The sequence below is a fragment of the Podarcis vaucheri genome (genome assembly GCF_965113315.1).
Source record: "Podarcis vaucheri genome assembly, chromosome: 11".
In the NCBI taxonomy this organism is placed as follows: domain Eukaryota; kingdom Metazoa; phylum Chordata; class Lepidosauria; order Squamata; family Lacertidae; genus Podarcis; species Podarcis vaucheri.
This window is the reverse complement of record NC_138749.1, coordinates 39805570-39826287: the sequence shown is the minus strand read 5'-3', so window position 1 is coordinate 39826287 and position 20718 is coordinate 39805570. Positions and strand designations below refer to the sequence as shown.

The window sequence follows — 20718 nt, the reverse complement described above, 5'->3', positions numbered from 1 at the left end:
CGAAGGGATGGGGTGCGGTTTTTTGCTTTTTAGAAAATAAATAAATTTCTAGCTTTTGGTACGAAAGTAGCGGGAGGTTTGCAATGCAGAAAGCGGTGTCACGCCGGCTCCGTTATGTTTCTGTGTTGATAAAGGGGGAGTGGCATTTCTCCGAAGTTTGGCTGGCACCGATCTTTTTCCCGGAACTCCTAGCCGGATCCTTGCCTACTGTGCACTGGGAGTTACTCCCAAGTAAGTGCGCACAGGATGGTGGGCTTTGCCATCTCTCTCTGCTGTCCCAGAGCAGCGTTCCTCATAAGTCCCCCTTGTACCCCGCCCACAGTAGGGGAGTGAGCCTTCCAAGAGCTGTTGCGCAGCACGATCCTAAGCGTGCTGACTTCGAAGTAGTTACCCTTCGCTAGTTACCCTCAGAATGAAATGAATGGGTCCACTAGGAGGATAATAAGGCGGGAAAGGCGATTTATCTCCAGGTCCCACTGACGGGACTTAGCGAGCGTGTTTGAGATTTCGGCCTCTCTTGCTCCCCTTGAAGTTTTATTCTTAGCTAGTTCAATGGCACGTAGGATAAGTTCCCTGGGACTCTAAATACTATTCCCTCTCCGTGTTTGTCAGCGACTCGCTATAGAAACACGCGCCTCATCTCTGACAAAGATCCCCGTCTGTTTCTTTCTTGTCGCTCTTTTTTATTGCCCCCAAACAAAACAAAAAACCCAAAGTCTCGTGCGGGTTCCCACTTAGGGCTTTGTTGTCCTTTCTCGTCTGTCAAGCGTGGTGAGTTGTTTTGTTGGGGTTTTTTGTTTCGTTTTTAAAAGCTTTAAAACCTCCTGTGGAAAGTTGCTTTGGAATCATAGAATCGTATCATTGCAGAGTTGTCTGAGTCTTGGAACAAAACCCCCACTTTTTAAATTTATTATTTGATTTTCGCAGGCTTGCCGAACTAGCTACACCAAGGAGAGAGAGGGAGTGGTGGGGATGGTGGAATCTGGAGGTTGTTCTATTTATGTCGGCGGCGGCAGCAACAAACCGGAGAGCTTTGATAACTCCGCGGAGGGTATTTGTTGCTGCATTATTTCATTGACGCCTGCAAGCATTTCCAAGCGTGGCAATAATAGCTAATGCTCAAGCAGGCTGGTTTGGCGTGGGGCGAGCTGGGATGTGTGTGCTTGTGTGCTTGCCTTGCACAGATGCTGTGGAGAGGGTATATGAGGCGCCTAGGAAATCCAGCATGGATCATTGTGCAGGAAAAGAAAAGCAAGCCTTTAGGAGTAACTGCAACCCTCTGCCCATCCAATGTGCGATTTTTTATCCTTCCTGCGCGTTGTCCATGCAGCCGGTCACTCTGCCTGTCTCTCCCTCCCTCTCCCTCGCCTTTCCATGCGTGGCTAGGCGAAGAGGTAGCGCCTCATTCCGAGGAGGGAGGGATTGGAGGCTGCCTGAGGCAAGCGTGCGCAAGAGGGCATCGCCTTCTCTGTATGGGCAGCCCCATCCCCGCAGCATCTTGCCTCGAGTCTAATGGGACATGCTTCCAAGAAGGCTGCAACACCCCTCACTTACCCGGGAGTAAGCAAGCCCCGTGAGATTCAGTTGGATTTGCGCCTGTATAGGCGCCTTGAAGTTTATGCGCAGTGCGTTTAGGATCGCGCGCGGCGCTGCCCCTCCCACGCGGCATCATTGCGCACCTGAGCCCAGTTCCAAAATTTGCCGGCGAGCTACGGATCGTGTAGTCTGTGCTGTCTCTCTCTCTCTCTCTCTCTCTTTCTCTCTCTCTCTCGGCTTCACGGCTTTCTAGGCTTTCTTGGCAGGGGGTTGGACTCGATGGCCCTTCTGGTCTCTTCCAATTCTATGATTCTAGGCAGCCGTGCCAAAAAGGGGAGGCGCGTACGTTTGACTGCCCACCGCTGGGGTTCCTCCGCTGCCTCCATCTCTCCTGCCTGCCGCTTGCATCCCGGGGCTACGCCAAGCCAGATGCACACAACTGGTTCCCAGCGGAGAGCACGCAAGCAGCAGAAGCCAGCCCTCGGCAGTGCTTTTCCGCGAGCAAAAAGAAGAAAAATAGGCGGGGGAGGGGGCATTTGCACTTCCTCTGCCTAAAAATCCGCGCGGCGGTTTTGCGAGGTTTGCACAAACAGGAAAAGGCTCTCCGCTTGGCTTTAGATCGGCGCTCTCTTCCCGTGTACGAAAGACAAAAGACGAGGCTCTTTGTTCCACTGTCAGCTAGATAGGAAACCTCCTGCTCCTCGTCTCCCGCGAAGAGTTTGCGCAACCCAGAGAGCACGAGGCCTCTTCCCCTATTAGTCCACTCATTACAACTCTGGAGGGGGTAACACATTGTGCAGAGAACCCTTCTTTCATTTTTCACCCATCCTTCCTGTTTTGAGTTCGTTTGCAAAATCAAAAACTCCCAGATAAGACTTCTGGAGGCTATTTACTCATTCCAACCCAGAAATGAGGAACTTGTGGTTCAATTACTTGAATTAGTTCCCATTATTTGTGGCCATTGATAATGCTGGCTGGGACTGATGAGAGTTGGGGTTCATGAGTATCACAAGTTCTCATCCCTGTTGGCTTTCCTGTCCAAACTTTGCTTGCTTCCAGGTGATCTGTTTATTTGGCATTCAACCTGGTGTTTCTGTCCAGCATTTGCAGGCGGTTTAGATGACCTATGTGATCTATTGATTCATTCCAATTTTGTTTGCAGGGAGGTTATATGACTGTGCAAAAAACCAAAAACATTATCCCACACTGCAGTACATCCCCCCCTCTGTTGTTTCTGACTTTGCGGAGTGCCAAATTGGCTTTAGTTGTAACACCTGAATTTTCCACTATATGATTGAATCCCACCTGATAATAGCGACAGTTTGAAAGTGCCCTTGATGCATTAAAAGCATAGGTTGAGTGCATATCAGGGGTTTTTTTTTGGGGGGGGGAGGTCCGCCAAAGCTTTTAAAATGACGTTCTGTGAACAAGATCTCTTTAACACCCTTTTACTATTAGACTCGTAAAGGCCATGTGCTTTCCCCATCCTTTGACTGCAAGGTTTCAGGAGAAGGGAAAATACGGGCAGAGATGTAGAATCAAAAGTTGGTTGCTCTTTGCTGGCTTCTTGCGATGCTACTTAACTTTACAAGACGTAATTGGCAGGGCAAGGACTTGCATAGGGTGATGGGACCTTTCAGTGGAGCTGCAGCTAATCTTGTTTCCATCTGTGACAAAAAAACCACAACCACATTGTGAAACACATGTGCCCTAAATCACAGCAAAACTGGAGTCTGTATTCCCTGTCTCCTTGTTGCTTGTAAATGGAGCAATCAATACTCTTGTTTTTTTGGAAAGCCTTTTGCTCCCCTGCTAGCTTTCTCCTGGATCATGTATGCTGATGTCACTTTTCTGTGGGCAGAGGAAAACAACAATCCACCTGCCTCTTGTTTACTAACCAGAATAGTGGATCTTGTTACTAGCTCTCCAGTCTGAAGCCCTTGGCTTGAAAGTTCCATGAACACTAGGAAACTTCCTTCCAAGTCCTTTAAATATTTGTTTAAATGATTGGCTTATTAGAGAGCTGCAGCTAAATAATATTGCAAATAGGAGCATCGGCATATATTCATCCTTCGTTTACATTTTCTCATTTTATATCTGCTGCAGTAATTCTTTAAATGCTTATTTAGTATCTGCTTGAAAGATTTTATGGAATTCATGGAAAATAAGCCTATTTTTATAACATGAAATAAAAACGCATTGAAGTAAAATAAATGTATTTCGTCTGTAGACAGCTTTAGCATCTTCTGAATGAAATAACCACTATTTCCTCTTGCATAGTTTTAGTCATAGCTTGCCTCCAAACTTCTGTTTGCCTTTGATATATTTTGTAGTGCAACTTGGTGTAAGAAACTAAGACTTCCCTTTTTACTAAGATACCTAATCTCAGTAAAGGCTGTCTGCTAGATATAAAACCTACGGTTTTTTTTTGCATGTGGTGCAGATGTTGAACCTGGTACTGTTTTTGGCATGATGACACCTGCCTATCTCAGGAGACAATGGAGGATGTGACTTTGGAGGTCAAGTCAAACTGTTGGACCTGCTATTTGAGAAGTAATGTTACATGGTATCCCTCACTCTAGACTTCTGGTTAAGTAATGTGCAAGAGCCTTTTGAAACAAACATCCATAGCAATTAGTTTTAACGGTGTGCTTCTATGATTTGTCTTTTAAAAGTTAATATCCTTTATGTTGTAGAATGTACATATGATGTTGTAGAAGCAATGGTCAGGGCATTGGTACTAATCCTGCAGCCATAGCTTGTCAGCTTGCATTCCAGGGTTGTGTTCTGTTCATTCAGTTGTTGACCTCAGTGACACCTATTTCTGAGTAAACTCGCTTAGAATCTGGCTGTAAAAGTCAAGTTCAGGGATGAGTGGACCATAGGGTAGCTCGATGCAGACGAAGCAAGGACTCCTGCCCCTTTAATAGTTTTATAGAAGAGGGAATTCCAAGCAAGTGTAGATTGCGTGAGAATCTACATGGGTTAAAATCCCTTCTTCAATGCAGCTGTTATATACAGTATAGCCCTATGGACCATTGAAGTAGCACTTGAGTTACTTTTTGGACAACTTCCTTACAAATCTGGAAAGACATTATTGTTCTGTGTATGCTCTGCCTACTTGCCACAAACAGCAAAGCATGCTTTCTTGTGTTAAGAGTGTTGTGTTATGCTGACTGCCGATAATATGGATGATGCGTCTAGATGAATTGTCTTACTAGATTTGCCTTGGGTTTAAAGCTAAGCCTGGCTTGCCCTTTTGTAGGATAAGAGAAGCTTGCTTTTAAACTAGGGTAAGGCTTTGCTGTAGTGAATAAAATAAGAAGAAGAAGAAGAGAAGAAGAGTTTGGATTTGATATCTCGCTTTATCACTACCCGAAGGAGTCTCAAAGTGGCTAACATTCTCCTTTCCCTTCCTCCCCCACAACAAACACTCTGTGAGGTGAGTGGGGCTGAGAGACTTCAGAGAAGTGTGACTAGCCCAAAGTCACCCAGCAGCTGCATGTGGAGGAGTGGGGACGTGAACCCGGTTCCCCAGATTACGAGTCTACTGCTCTTAACCACTACACCACACTGGCTCTCTAAGCAATACATAAAGAGAGATTCTGCTTAAAAACATTGGTGGAGTCATAAAAATTATGCTCAGTAGCTCAAGTAAGAGAGGCATGATCCAGCTAACATTAAGCACACTGAAGTCCCAGTGGGATTTAAAAGCAATCAGATATTGCTGAGATCCCAAGGACAGTGTCACAGTTTTGCTGGTTGAAAGAATGTCTTTTAAATGACAAAGTGAAAGTAAACATGAACCAAATGCATCAAGAGCATATCCTTGAGTGGGGATTTGGAGAAATGTCTTAGTTGGGACCTGGAGTGCCCACAACAGATTTAAGGTTGCTTTAATGTACTTTAAATCTGTTGGTGGGCACTCCAAGTAAATTGTGAGCTCCTGGGTCTGCTGTATTTCAAGCATTAGCACTTTTAGGGGCAAAAACATTGCGAAAAGCCAACCTCTCTCTCTCTCTCTCTCTCTCTCTCTCTCTCTCTCTCTCTCAGTGTATATTGCAATGTTGCAGAGGATAAAGAGGGAAAATCAGTGAAGGTTGTTTTGCGAGGGCTTTTTGGAATATATTGCGCATTGAATTAGAAGACAGAAAAACATCTTGTAATGAATCTCGATGTTGCTCTTTCCCTCTGGATTCATATAAGCAGTGTTCAGTGAAGATCATATAATTATTCTTCACGGCATGACACTTTAAAGACCATGGTTTTTAATTTGAAAACCTTCCCCATCCCACAAAAATAATTGTGTCTGAAGTGAGGAGGAAAGCGCGTTTGGTTTTTCAGTAGGTGGCACTCTTAGCTGTAAATCAATACTGCATATCGGATGAGGTGCAAATCCAGTATATATTAATGTATGATCATTGATCCTATAATTTCTTCACATAGTCAGGTTCCTGGATGCTTTTGAGCAAACTAAAGCCTCTATGCATACCAATGTATTGGGAAAGATTTCTACCTGTAGCGCACAGAATTCCACTGACTTTTAAAGTGACTTGCGATCTGCTGATGAGAGGCTGCTTGCAGATGTTCAGACCCGGGTTTGGTGTTCTCCTTCACTTGCCAGCACAGGACAGGAGCTGCTGGGCTAGTGGAAAGGCAATAAAAGTGGTTGAGCAGTATGAACTCCAGTGCCACAGCTGGACTAGCAGAAGCTGGTTGTGCAACAGGAAGTATTAGGGCTAAAGCAATCTGTTGAGCAACCAGCCACATGAACTGTGATGGCTTCTTGCACTTTCTTTTGCAGAAGTCATTCCACAAGCACAGCTGGTATACTGCTAAAGGACATTAACTCGAATTCCAGTGTGGTGTAGTGGTTAAGAACAGTGGACTCGTAATCTGGGGAACCAGGTTCGCTTCTCTGCTCCTCCACATTCAGCTGCTGGGTGACCTTGGGCTAGTCACACTTCTCTGAAGTCTCTCAACCTCCCTCACCTCACAGAGTGTTTGTTGTGGGGGAAGAAGGGAAAGGAGATTGTTAGCCACTTTGAGACTCCTTAGGGTACTGATAAAATGGGATATCAAATCCAAACTCCTCCTCTTCTTCTTCCCTCCCTAAGTACACACACACACACACACACACACACACACACACACAGAGTGAATGTTTGGAGAAGGCACCACAGTTCATGTTCCAGGTTGAATAACCAGTGTCTCTAGTTAAAAGGATCAGGTTGTAGGTAACAGGGAAGACTCTCTTGGGAGCTGCTGGCAGTCACAGTGAACAATACTAGACTAGATGGACCATGTAGTTAGACCTGGCATATGCCTCCCTAGAAGTGGCTGGACTTTCTCAATTGGCAAAGAAATATTCTGCGTATATATTTGATAAGAAAGAGGAGGTATTTTTGTTAGGAAGAGCTTTCCATAGGTAGGAAGAGCTAGTCTTACCTGTTCTTGCTCATTCTACTAGTTTTAAACATTCTGAATTTAAGAACTGCTCAGGTTAGAATGCAGAGAAAGAGAGAGAGAGAGAGATGTGTTGCCTAATGCATGAGACTCTTGCCTCCTGTGGTTAATAAAGGAAAATAAGAAAATAAGAAGTTTGCACGTTGTTAGGAAGCAAGCCAAACAGGACTCCTACTCATACAGCCCAGCCCAATGATTTCATACAGAATAATTTCAGAAAGCGAGGCCATGTTAGTCTCTTGTGGCAAAAGACAGCCTGTTAGCATGCTTCTGCTGCAATACTATGCAGGCTTGGGAGTAAGTTCTACTATTGTCAGTTTGGCTGGTGAGGGCATGAATATAGAGTGGAGACTTGGCTAGCTTATTGTGACGTGAATTTCCATGGGAAGAAGTCAGCCAGATTTCAAAAACAGTTTGGCATCAAGGTGGGAACGGGGAAGTTGCTGTTTGTGTTGTCAAAATGTAAGTTCAAGTTTGGGTCCATTGATTTAGAAATAGATAACAAGATTGCAGAATAGCTGTATGAATTTTTTGCATCTGTTTTCACTGTGGAAGTTGTGTCAGTTTCTCAACCAACTTCACATATGCAGTGTCTTGGTTCACACATAACACTAGCTACAAGTTGTTTCTCGGGTGATAAAACAAATCATGGCTTGTTTTCCCCTCAGAATTTTATTGTTTCCCAGCTGCCGTTGTCTCATGTCATTATAATTTGGCAAGCACATATGATGTGATGGTGAAATAAACCATGGTTTGGGAAGAGTGCTGGGTTTACACGTAACACCAAGCCATAGATAAAACAAATCAAAGTTTGTCAGCCAGCAACATACTGGCTTCAGAACACATTTTGTTGGCAGGAAACAGACAATGGAGTCAGTCATGCTGCTGGGCAAGATTCACAATAAAATGCAAGCAGAAATGAATTTTCTCCCATCCCTTAATAATGGTATTGTTGCTAGAATAGTGGTTGGCGGCTCTTTGTTTTTGTGGCAGATGAATGGGCTGGAGTATCCTTTTCCTTTGCTTCTGCATTCCCAAGAAAACTGACTGTTGGAGCCAAGGATTCTTCCTGGCAGTGAAAAGGAAAGCAAGTCTCTTGCAGCTGCTTCCTCTCTGGCTGATGGATGGAACCATGTTGGTTTCTCCTGTTCCATTCCATGATATTCTTCCTGGGAGTTCAATCATCCAGTGGTCTTTGGTCCCCTTGGCCAATGTCCGAAGTCAGAGTGTGCTTCCTTTCTGCTCTGCAATCCCAGAGCAACGTTGGCTGCATTCAGACGTCACATCATTCTGCTTTTCCTGATATTTCCTCACTTTGTGTGTTATGTAATCTTTCACACAATGTAGAAGCTACCTACAGAAATCTATCATAATCTAGAAGAACAGCCTTGTTCTCCTACTGCAGCAGGTAAACAGCCAACTTTCCTGTAGCACTTGAAGAAAATAAAAGAAAACCAGTTTATTGTAGCAATAGCTTTTTGTGGGCAAAAAAACTATTTTTTTTAGGATGCAGTGATGCTAGAGCGCTTGAGGGGCAACACCCTAGCAGGAAACTTATGTCTCATGGGAAGGTGGGGGCAAATGTTTCTGAGGGTTGTTTCAGCTAAATAGAAAACAGTTTGTTTCTTTGAAGGAAGAGAGAGGATTTTTTGGTAAATTCTGTCTCTGTAGGACAAGGAGCATAGGAAGCTGCCTTATTCTGAGTTCAGTACTGGCCACACTGACTGGTGGTGCCCTTTCAAAGTTTCACACAGGGTACATTCCCAGCCTTACCTGATGATTCTGGGGATTGAGTCTGGCAGAAGCTCTACCACTAACCTACAGCCCTTTGCCTGAGTAAATTTCACAATGAGTAGGGCTGGGCGATATCAGCTTTTCTGCATCGCAGTGTAACACCAGCCAAACATCACAATATAGTGATACATTACAATGTTGAAAAGCGGATGGAGGAACAAGCTGTATCATCCCCGGCCCCACGGGGTGAAACTGCCTCAGCTCCCCTCATGGGGCCAATGCAACTTGTTCTTCTCTCTGGGTGCTGGCGCTAGAAGGAGTCAGGCGCAGGCAAGCCCTACCTGTGATATACTGTGGAGTGAAGGTGGCATTGCACTCTGGCCCTCAAACTAGTCCTGGGCAATGTATCAATACGTTGCCCAGGCCCAACAATGAGTACAGAAGGATTTATTCATTGACTATATCCACCACAAACATATTTATTCATTGTGTTTATATACTGACTTTCTGCCAAGGCACCCAAGGTGGCTTACACATTTTTAAAGTCCTAAGATAACATGCAAACTTGGGAGGGGCCGGGGAAAGAAATAGACAGTTTGGCCAGAGCACAGCTTGATGTTGTCTGTGCCTGCCTCTCTGACATGCTTCTTCTTCATCACAGGGCAGGTGGTTACCGTTGGCCTTCAACATATAAATAGGTCTGGTATCAACAGTTAGCGTTCCAGACCTGGTACTCTGGTTGGGACTACAGTGGTACCTCAGGTTACAGATGCTTCAGGCCGCAGGCTCTGGTAACCCAGAAATAGTACCTCGGGTTAAGAACTTTGCTTCAGGATGAGAACAGAAATCGTGCTCCAGCGGCGTGGAGACAGTGGGAGGCCCCATTAGCTAAAGTGGTGCTTCAGGTTAAGAACAGTTTCAGCTTAAGAACGGACCTCCAGAACAAATTAAGTTCTTAACCTGAGGTACCACTGTAGTTGTGATGGTGACACCTGCCCTGTTCTTCCCATGTGCTCTCCTCAATACCTTGAAATGACACCAGGTAAGGTGCCCCAGGGCATTGTGAGAAATGGAAAGGGTGGCTCTCCGTTACCCTTGGAGTCGGAAGTGATCCAGTGGGTGCTTGGTGCAGAGCCATGATCCTACATGGATATAAATAAAACACCACTGCTGTTTGTGATGTAGATAGGGCAGGAAAGAAAGGTTTCTGGATGTCTAGTGCCAAGCTAATTTTTAACGCTCTCTTTTTGTATTGTGTTTTCAGAGACGGTGAGCTAAGTTTAAGTAGATCAATGGTCAATAGCTCTGATAAAATAAACCAAAAGAGTGGCTCTTCAATGTTCCAGCATTCCGTAGAAAGATGGAAAATCAATTCTTCCTTGGTACTGGAAATAAGGTGAGTACCTTAAATAACACACAGAACTCATTTATACATTGTGGTAGCTTGTAACTGGGTATATGCAAGCGAGGACCGGCAAATCTGTCTTTCTTTACAGCTGTTGGTCTTTACCAATGTGGAAGACAAAAGTTTGGGGATTCCAGTGTAAAAGGTGTCTCTTTAATTTTGAACATTCCTTCAGTAAAAACTGAATCCTTTACTAAACTAAATTCTTCATGCAGAATAGGGTCTGTATAGTGGCATCCAGTAAGTTTGACTGGATTGGTCACAGCATTTCAATGTGCTGTATAATAAAGCACAAAAAAAGATATTAATGGCATACAGCTAATTAATATGTGCAGAGTTGCATTAAAAGAAATCTGCAGGAGGCCTCTAGTTTGATAGCTCTTGGAAGGCTTCGCTTGTGAATGATCCCACTGTTTCATCACTGTAAAAGCAAATGGCCAACAGTGATTCTGACAACTTGTATTTCAGTACACTTGACTGACTGATCTTTTCTTTTATGATCTTCCTAATATCATTGTACACACATGGTTAAGAAAAAAGTATCAGCAAATCACTTCTGTTAAAATAAAGTGTAGTTGCTTGCTTTTGAAGAGTTTGTGTCTCTGAGTCATATCTTTTGTTTTCCGTTGCATCAGTCTAAAACCACAATGGCAGAACGGGGCTGGGGAGGGGGGTTTCCATTTTCTTCTGTGAGAAGGAAATGGGACATCTTTTAAAGTGAGAAGTGTTGGGGCTCACATCTGGCTGCAAGTCTCTCCCTGGATACATCCACACAGCAGTTTATTCCTTTCTCCTAATTTAATTTCCATGCTATATGTGAGCTTTCACATGGAAACCATTTCTGGAAATCTAATGAAATATAGTGGGAGTTTTGTTCTCATTTCCATGTTAATTTCTTCCAGAAAACAATTCCCTTGCAACCCCATTATTTGCAGGAAGAAAGTGACAAAATCTGGGGTGGTATATTGGCATATGGTTCTTTCCTGCTTAAAGCAGTATCATAGCACTTTAAATGTATGGTGTGAAGGTGGCTTTGGTTACTCAAACAGTAAACATGATCAGTTCTTAGTGGTGCAGATTATACCCTGGACAGGACTCAGGCCACCAGGCATTGTGCAGCCTGATGTTTTACTATGATCTTTCCCATTACTGGTTATTTTTAAGGGCAGTTAAGGACTGTTTTCTGCTGTGCTGGGAGCCTTCAATCCCTTTGCTCTGGGAAGGCTAGTGCGTGTATCTTTTAAAGGTGGTTCAGAGTCGGATTTCAAGCGTGTTTTGGTTATATCTTCATCTGGGATTGATAGTTCATGCAATACTAAAGACTAAGACTGTTGTTTTATTATGCTTTTGTATTTGTTGGAAGCCACCTAGAGTGGCTGGGGAACGCAGTCAGTTGAGGGGGTACGAATAGAAGAAGAAGAAGAAGAAGAAGAAGAAGAAGAAGAAGAAGAAGAAGAAGAAAGTTCAGTTTTCTGGATGTAGATCTTTGTGTAGGCAAGACTGGACCATCCCCACCCAAGAGGGAAGTACTGGCTGACTTGGAGAAACCTCAAAGTTTGCAAAAGTCCAAAAATACTTTACTCTTCCCTTACATTTCCTTATAGCATCCACCAAACAGATGAATAAGCAGAACTGAGCATGCTTATTGGTCATGGAATGTGGGGGCAGCAGGGTGGGATGGAGTGACCTACAAGAGGACATAGCTGTGTGTATGGAACCCCAAACTGGATCACTGCACACAGCAACCTTTTGTTTGTGGGTCCCACTTATCCTTTTAGTTTCAAAGCCAGTTTGAGTCAGTCATAGGATGGCTGTATCCCAGGAGGAGTTGCACATTTAAAGGCAGTAGGGGGCTGGCAATTCAAAGGACACAAGCCATGATTGCTGTCAGCAGATGTCCTTTAAATTCCTGCCATTATGGATTCATTTACCTCCTTTCAGCCTCCTTCATGCTCCTTCACACAAGAAGCAGTTTGCAAAAGTCAAAGTTCTGGAAAAGAAACCAGCCTGGGCTGAAAATGAAAATCCGTTATAGCAATCTGTTCATTTGGCATAATTTAACTTAATTGTAGAATTGAGATTCGATCATTGCTGGGTATTGATAGGTGTGAAATATCTTGACTAAAGCTGCATGCCAGGCGTTCTCCTTTGTAGACATTGTGTACAGATGGCGTATCAGTAACCAGGCAGTCCAGATCAGTAGTGGCGGAAGAAACATTGCCTCACGTTGTTGCACGGCACCTATCACAGCATCTTGGACCTGGCAAGTGACAGTTCACCTGGATGTTACAGCATAGTCACTACTCCTGCCACACTTAACAGTGATGGTGTGAGCACATCACAGTAAACCAAACTTAATGGTTTACTATGCATGGCCTGATTGTGCCCACTCCATTCCTCGCTGCTAGCGCTGGTTTAGGATTTTGTCTGAACAAGGTGTTGTGATCAACATGGTAAAGGTCCAGCCATTAGGTCCAGTTGTGGCTGACTCTGGGGTTGTGGCGCTCATCTCACTTTATTGGCGAACCAGAGCCGCGCATGGAAACACCGTTTACCTTCCTGCCGGAGCAGTACCTATTTATCTACTTGCAGGTTGGCAGGAGCAGGGACCGAGCAACAGGAGCTCACCCCACCACGTAGATTCGAACCACCAACCTTCAGATTGGCAAATCCTAGGCTCTGTGGTTTAACCCACAGCGCCACCCACATCCCTGGGTGATCAACCCAGGTTGTGATCAAAATGGTAGATGAGCCAAAATCAACTCCCAGCTTTTCATTATGGTTTGTTGGGAGGAAAACATGCCCCATAGTTTGAAAGTAATGATAAGCCATGTATTGTGCTTTGTTTCCTCAGTGTGATGTTGGGGAAGAGCAAGAGTCCAAATTCATTACCATTAAGTATGGTTTACTGTGATGTGTGAACTGCATAGCTCTGCAGCACCGTGTGATGGCTTGGGGTATGTGCAGACAGTCTGTCGGTTGAGACTATGGGCTGATGCACTTTCCCCTAATGGGTGCTATTACAATGGGGGCTGATTTCCATTGATTGGGGTTATAGGATTATGCCACTATGAGTCTCTGTCATGTGTTGGGCTGGAGTGAAGTTTTGCCTTCCATCTATAGAAGGTTTATCATCCAGTGGAGGGATCTTACTGGCTGGGAATGGGTGACTTTTGTTTATCTTTATTCCCCTGTCCCCATTAAAGGTTTCATGGAGATGAGGGAATCAGAAGCATTAGCCATCACTGGGACTAAAGTCTTCATACAACCCAAATGTATATTGTAAGCAGTTCTGTGGAGTGACCTCATACAGACAAAAAATAAAATAAATAAAAAGTAAACCATTAAGACCACCTAACTGCCCAGGCTGCAAAAGTTGGGTTCAAGTAAAAAAAGAAAGAAAATAATTCACACATTTATTATTTGGGACCTATTCGTTCAGAGGAGGTGATTTCAATTGTTAGAAAAATGATCAATGAAGTGAAGGCTTTGTTTACAAAGGTGCCTCATAGGATAAATCAAATAATGTGGAGTTAGTTATAATAGTGGCCATTTGTCTTTTGGTAATCAATAACTCCTAGGAGAATCTAAACATAAATCTTTCATTTTCAATCCTCACAATAAATTAACTGCAACTCCAAAATACGGGAGCTTTCCTAAATGCATCCTCCGTAAAGCAGTTGTTGGGTCGTTTGTCTTCTTGGCAGTGTTATAGGGGTACGTACTAAACTTCTGATCTGCAAAGCATACACCTTTAAAAAAGGAAATAATGTGTTAAAACAAAAAACCGATCAAGTTAAATGGTGCATTTTTCATTTAATGAAAAGCATTACCTTAAATTGTTAAAAGTCACAAATTTCTTTCATTTGGATGCTGAAGACAGGACAGTTGGTATGCATTTCCCCTTAAAGATTTTCTTAATGTAGCCTCTTCATATAAACAGTCAAACTGAAATTGTAAGATCAAGAGCAACAACAAAAGGTTACTTTCTGCACAACTTCCTTTTTCATTATAGTATGCAGGAGCTGTATCTCTCTGTGTTTCGGAACATAATGTTATCCCCCATTCATGTTTGCATAGCAATGTGCAATTAGAAACAAAGGTAATTTAGGCTGCAATGTTGTGCACACTTTTTCTTGAACTTAATGGGGCTTGCTTCTGAGTAGTTACGCATCAGATTGCATTGTTAAGATGTCTGCAGTTTTGAGAAACGAACGTTTAATGGAGTACTTAGCTGTTTTACCCAAGACTGGCTGCACAGAAGCAGGTTAATCTGCAGCATTTCAGTAGAGAATGAAGGTCTTGTGTATGCATGTTTGTTGTATCTGAAGTTGAACAACAGCACGGTTGTTCTTGTTGAAATACTTTTAAAGGCTTTAGAACCAGCTTGGAGCTTTCCCCCCAGGCAGAAACTTAGTGAGTTTCTTTTGACTTCTGGCTATAGAAGCTACTTTTTTAAAAAACCAGGTAGAGGCAAGACAGAAAACTTCTAAAATATCTGCATACAGTCCATTTAGAAACCTTGTCAGCCCAGTTGAGCTTTCTTTAGGCGGTAGGTGAAAACATTCCTCTTCAACCAGGCCTTTGGCTGATTAATATTCTACAGCCTTTTAAACGTGTCTGTGGGAAGGGGTGGTTATTGTTTTGCTGTTTTGCTTTACTTATTTTCATGTTTTTATCCTGTATTTTACTCTGTGAATAGTCTTCAGTAGACCCGCTGCATGTTGTTCCCTTTTACAGTGCAGGCATTTGCAGAGAGGGGGCTTTTGCATGTCTCTGCATAGCTGAATCCATAAAGGCTTCCATGTGATCTGGGACCATATGTGAGTGAGTGCAGATGCAAGTGCAACCCCTCCCTTTCCCCACAGTTGTTTGCATTTCATTTGCAAATGCCAGGGGAAGGCACTACAGTCGTACCTTGGAAGTCGAAAGGAATCCGTTCTGGAAGTCCGTTCAACTTCCAAAACATTTGGGCAGCTTCTGATTGGCTGCAGGAAGCTCCTGTAGCCAATCAGAAGCTGTGGAAGCCCCATCAGATGTTCGGCTTCCAAAAATAGTTTGCAAACCGTAACAGTCACTTCAGGGTTTGCAGTGTTTGGGAACCAAAATGTTCAAGAACTAAGCTGTTTGAAAACCAAGGTACAAATGCACTTAGCAGTGTGGGGATACTCAGCACTTTCTGGTCATACCAGTATAGCTTCTATATGGGTGTCAAGGCCCAAATGCTAACCAGACAAGGGAATTAAACTTTACATCCCATGATAGGTCTGGGTTGCAAGTCAATCAGGGTTTAAGGCTGCCTGCACTGTGTGTCCGGCTGATTAGCTGCAGCCACTTGGTACTTCTGTTGAACATTTCAAATGCATGACCTTGGAAATCTTTAAAGCATCCCCATAAGACAGGACAGCATGCTTATCACCATCACCATCTTGCAGACGGTAGGCTGAAGGAACTGTGCCTTGCCCAAAACCACAAGCAAGCTTGAATCTGAGGTGAACTGTGGGGATTTCCTAGCTCCCACTCATATCCACCATGCTGCAGCAGTTCTCAAGATTAAAAGATCAAAAAGTCATTGCATTCTGTGAGCCTTTTGAGAAGCTGTGCTGTGTGCTTCAGCTTGCAGAGCAAAAAGGCCTGTGCTCTGTTCATAACTTGATCTAGAGATAAGGTTTTCTCTGAAACTTATCTTTGATGCTGCACAGGTGTTCTGCTATATCAATAGGCCTCATTTCCTCCTTCAAAAAGCCACAGATCTAAGGCTTCTGTGTAACTATGAATTGGGGGTGTTCAAGAGTGTTTCAGTGTCAGAAGAAGCACGGGAGCTCCCTTAGAGTTGGGGAGAAGCCATGGATTGGTGTTAAAATTTGTGTGTTGTGATCCTGGGTTCAGTCCTAGGCATCTCCAGATAGGGTTGTGAGATTGGTGGTCTTTACTTAGTTTGAAGCAGCTTCCTATGATCTTCTTCTCTAAGAAAATATGGGTTATTTTGTTAGATTAGATTAATGGTCCATCTTACTGATAGGACTGATATCTGATTTTCAACACCGTGATACATCACCAGCTAAGCACCAGGATATACCAGTACATATATCACAATGTCTAAAATAAGGATGGAGCTACTGTAGAGGCATTAGGGACATGGGTAGCGCTGTGGGTTAAACCACAGAGCCTAGGACTTGCCGATCAGAAGGTTGGCAGTTCGAATCCCCGCGACGGAGTGAGCTCCCATTGCTTGGTCCCTTCTTCTGCCAACCTAGCAGTTCGAAAGCATGAAGTGCAAGTAGATAAATAGGTACCGCTTCGGCGGGAAGGTAAACGGCGTTTCCGTGTGCTGCTCTGGTTCGCCAGAAGCAGCTTAGTCATGCTGGCCACATGACCCGGAAGCTGTACGCTGGCTCCCTTGGCCAATAAAGTGAGATGAGCGCCGCAACGCCAGAGTTGTCCGCGACTGGACCTAATGGTCAGGGGTCCCTTTACCTTTACCTTTATGTAGAGGCATTGGTGATTTTTGCCAGTGCCTGCTCTTGTGATTTGCTGCCCCTTGCATGAAGCAGGGGAGAATTCACCCGGCAGAGTTAACATGAGCTGCAGAAATTGAAAGAAGCATTGACTGGCTTCGTGGTTTTTTGCATCGCATACACACACACACACACACACACACACACCATGATTTGTGATATATTGCCAGATCAAAAATTATGAAACCAATGTCACGATATGGACTTCAAACCTCTTTGGGACAGTGTATCAATATATCGCCCAGCCCTGCCAACTGACAAGGCAGACTGTTGGCCCATCATTCCCACAAGGATTGCTTAGGGCAATACTGTGCTTGGCCTGACTCAGTTTAGAGCAACTCAGTTTAGTATGCCTGACCCTTTATAGCATGAACTCCTACTCTCATGCGCTCTGGCTGGGGCTGATAGCAGTTGGAGTTGAACAGTATCTGGAGAGCCATAGGTTCCCAAGCCTTGCTCTATAAGGAAGTTTATAAGCCAGGAGTTGGCAATCCTACACAGTTCTCTTGCTATCTCATGTATTGTCCTATTTCAGGTCTTTAGTGCATTTAGATCAGTTCATTACCTTCTTAATGTGTTTTCTCCAATATTTGATGTTCTTGGCATATTAGGCATGAGCAGCTTTTAAACCCATCTGTGTACAAGATTAAAAATATGATAAAAAAAATAGTCTTTAGGTTTCAGAAAAGCAAAAATCAAGGAAAGGGAACCTTTGCCTTGTCCGGAGAAGCGGACACGGAGCAATGGATCCAAACTACAAGAAAGAAGATTCCACCTAAACATTAGGAAGAACTTCCTGACAGTAAGAGCTGTTCGACAGTGGAATTTGCTGCCAAGGAGTGTGGTGGAGTCTCCTACTTTGGAGGTCTTTAAGCAGAGGCTTGACAACCATATGTCAGGAGTGCTCTGATGGTGTTTCCTGCTTGGCAGGGGGTTGGACTCGATGGCCCTTGTGGTCTCTTCCAACTCTATGATTCTATGATTATCATTTATCTGATGCTCTAGGCACTTTGCATCTTACTATATCCCATTCTGCTTCATTACTATGTTGTCACACAAGCTCAGTTGTGAGATATTCTCTTCTCCAGCACGGCTTCAAATCTACACCAATATCCTAAAGAATGTGTTTTTCCTCTTCTATTTTACTGAAATGTAAGTTCCAAAAATCATGGCTCAGTTCCCTTAGGCTTAAAAAGTAAGTGTAGCATCCTCATTGTTGTAAAACCAAGTATCAGAAATCTCCTTGTGACTTGAAACTTTGACTGTGGCTTGTATGATATTACGATGCCATTTCCCTCTTTCCCAGAATGAACAAACACACTTAGGAAGTTTGTAGAGCCACTGGAATAGTTAGGAGAGTTGTTAGGAGACACCAATTGCCCTGACAGATCTATAGTTCCCAGAGTGGTTTAACAGTCAACCCCTCTTCCCAGGGAACTGTGGAAAGTGTAACTTTCTGAGGGGAATGGGGGTCTCCTAACAACTCTCAGCACTCTTAACAAGCAACAGCTCCTAGAATTCTTAGGAGGGATCTGTTTAAAGTAGCATCACGGTGTGAATGTGGCCTGACTCTTCATGACAGCAAAGGAACTGTTACTATGGGAGGTGAACACTGCTGTCATGTTTCTAAAGACATCATTCACCAACCCATCTGCCTCTCTCAGCTTCTCCTATTCAGCTACCCTGACTTCAAGGGAACAAACATGTTGTCTGAGAACCAGGAGCTCTTTATTAGGGTAGCCATATGTCTGGGTTCTCCGAGACATGTCCTGGTTTGGGGGGGGGGGCAGCATGCTTACCTAGGCAGATTTTTATTTTTTAAATGAAATGTCTGGGTTATTGGGGGGGGCAGACACATGCCACTGAAGGGTGGGAGAGGGCAGGCACTCTTCAAAGTCAGCCAGTCTCCACTGCCTTCCTGCACCGCGGCTATGCCCCGGAAGCAAAAGTGCTGCAGCGGGATCTGGAGTTCCACCGCTGCCACCACCCCTCTCCTGGCTGTGCTGTTTGCTGGGACCCTGTTTGCTAGCGCTTGCTGGTGCTGGTGCTGGGGGTGACTCTGGGCTGCTGAGTGGCTCCGCTGTGGAGCTGCCTCTCCCTTTCAGGCCTCCTAATCATCACTGGCAAGGTCGTATCTAGGATCAGGCCGGGGGGGGGGAGGCTGATTCTTCTGCGGCTTCTTTGGTCCTGCCTAAGTCTTCCCCAGCAGCAGTGGCCCCCAACGGCTGCTCAAGTTTGGAAGGGTATGCGGCAGCAGTGGCAGGAGCTCTATGGTCTCTTGGGTCCTACTCAATGTGGTTTGAGTAGCGGTTAGGGGCATAGCTGTCAACTTTTCCCTTTTCTTGCAAGGAATCCTATTCTGAATAAGGGAATTTCCCTTTAAAAATAGGAAACGTTGACAGCTATTGTTAGGGGTGCCACTGCTGCTGCTGGGGAAGGCCCAGGCAGGACTGGAGAGGCCACAGTGCTGACATAGCTGCCGCAGCCACCATTGCAACTGCCGATGCAGCTGCTGGCCATGACCCCTCTGACGTGGCTTGAGCAGCCTTTGGGGGCCACACCTGGATACGACTTGCTGGCAGCCGTTTGGAGGGAGGCTGGAGGCCTGAAAGGGAGAGGTGGAGCCCATAGCAGAGCCTGCTCAGTGAGGCACCAGCAAGCAGAAGCCTCTGCACGAAGGGTAAGTCTGTCAATATGGCAACCCTAAGAGAGGGGGAGAGCAGGTGGGTGAGGAAGGGGTTAGCAGTAGGGAGGGGGCGAGCGACAGAGATGCAGGGTGGGGGGGGTGTCCCAATGGTGGAAAATACCCACATCTTCTGTCCAGCTGGCAGACAGGCTACATATAGCTAGTTCTGCAATACATTGGAAGCCACACACCCCTCCATGTCTACATAACTGTTTATTGGCCTCATTTATTTGGAAAGTTGCGCTATGAAAAACTCAATGTTACTTTCAGTGTTGTTCTGCGGGAAATGTCCCACTACTATGTCATATCATAGAAATGCTTCCATTTCAAAAACCTTTTTGAAAGTAAAATTCATTAGTAATAATTGATAATCTTTAGTCTCTTGTCATGAATTCATGGGTCCCATCCTTTTCCCCGAATGAGTGGTTTTTCACCCCCTTCATGGGATAAGCACCTCTTTTTCATAAGGATGTTTTAGAGTTCGGAATTTTCTGTTAGGTCTGTAAGCCAATCTGGAGTTATGGGGACAACCTTAAAGGTAGAGGATAAGCCACTGCTAAGTTAGCTGTGAAGCTGTCTTCTAAGTAGGATGTTAATTACTAAGATGCCAAAGGAGAAGAAAGGAATAACTGTGCTAAGACATAGATGTTCCTTAAGTATCTCTACTTGATGGGACATTTATCAGGTGGGCAGGATGTGTACTTTGTTTGAAGAGATAATGTGTGTGAGAGACAGTCTCCTGGGGCACTCTGTCTGTTTCCTAAAAAGTGACTCACCAGCCCGTTCTCACAGAAATCTCAGGCTGGTCTTTAATTTATAGATTTCTGGAATATCAAAAGGTATTCAAAAAGGCATTTCTCTTTCAGAGACCCTGGTTGCTCTGAGCAGTGGCATACTGTGGGTTGCCACGTTCTGGGGCCGCACAGAAAGGGGGGAGGGAGGGAAACGGATGGAGCACACCTGCGCATTGATCTGCTAATGGTGTCTGCGTCACCCAGGAGATCTCAGCTGCAGAGATAAGAAGAGCCATTCCATTGTCTTGAGAGGTCACTTCCTGGTTCACATGGAGAAACCGTTTCTCAACGGAGCCCAGCAATGGAAGCACACAGCTGTATTACTGAGGCATCACTGGGTGTGTCTGACAATTTTGCACCGGGGGTAACCTCCCGTGTGCCCCCACCAATGCTGCACCACTGTTGTGGATAGTTTGTGTGTATTGTAGCAGAAGAAATTGTGCAGTTAGCTCAGGGCAGAAGGGAAGAATCTTTCTCATCTTCCCAGAGCGGCTGAATATTTAATACAATGGCTGTGCCATCTCCTGTCTTCAACCCCAAATCTACAGAAATGTCACGGGCCACCTCAGTGGGACTCAG

At 44.6% G+C, this 20718-nt stretch overlaps 1 protein-coding gene across 1 annotated transcript in view; it reads left to right on the top strand.

The window, feature by feature from the left end:
• The window catches only part of ST8SIA4 (ST8 alpha-N-acetyl-neuraminide alpha-2,8-sialyltransferase 4), an 82947-nt gene that overhangs the window by 733 nt on the left and 61496 nt on the right, over positions 1 to 20718 (top strand). The window contains exon 2 of the mRNA XM_082191499.1: positions 10001 to 10132. Within this exon, the coding sequence (XP_082047625.1) occupies positions 10001 to 10132 (132 nt within the window). The remainder of the gene's footprint in view (positions 1 to 10000; positions 10133 to 20718) is intronic.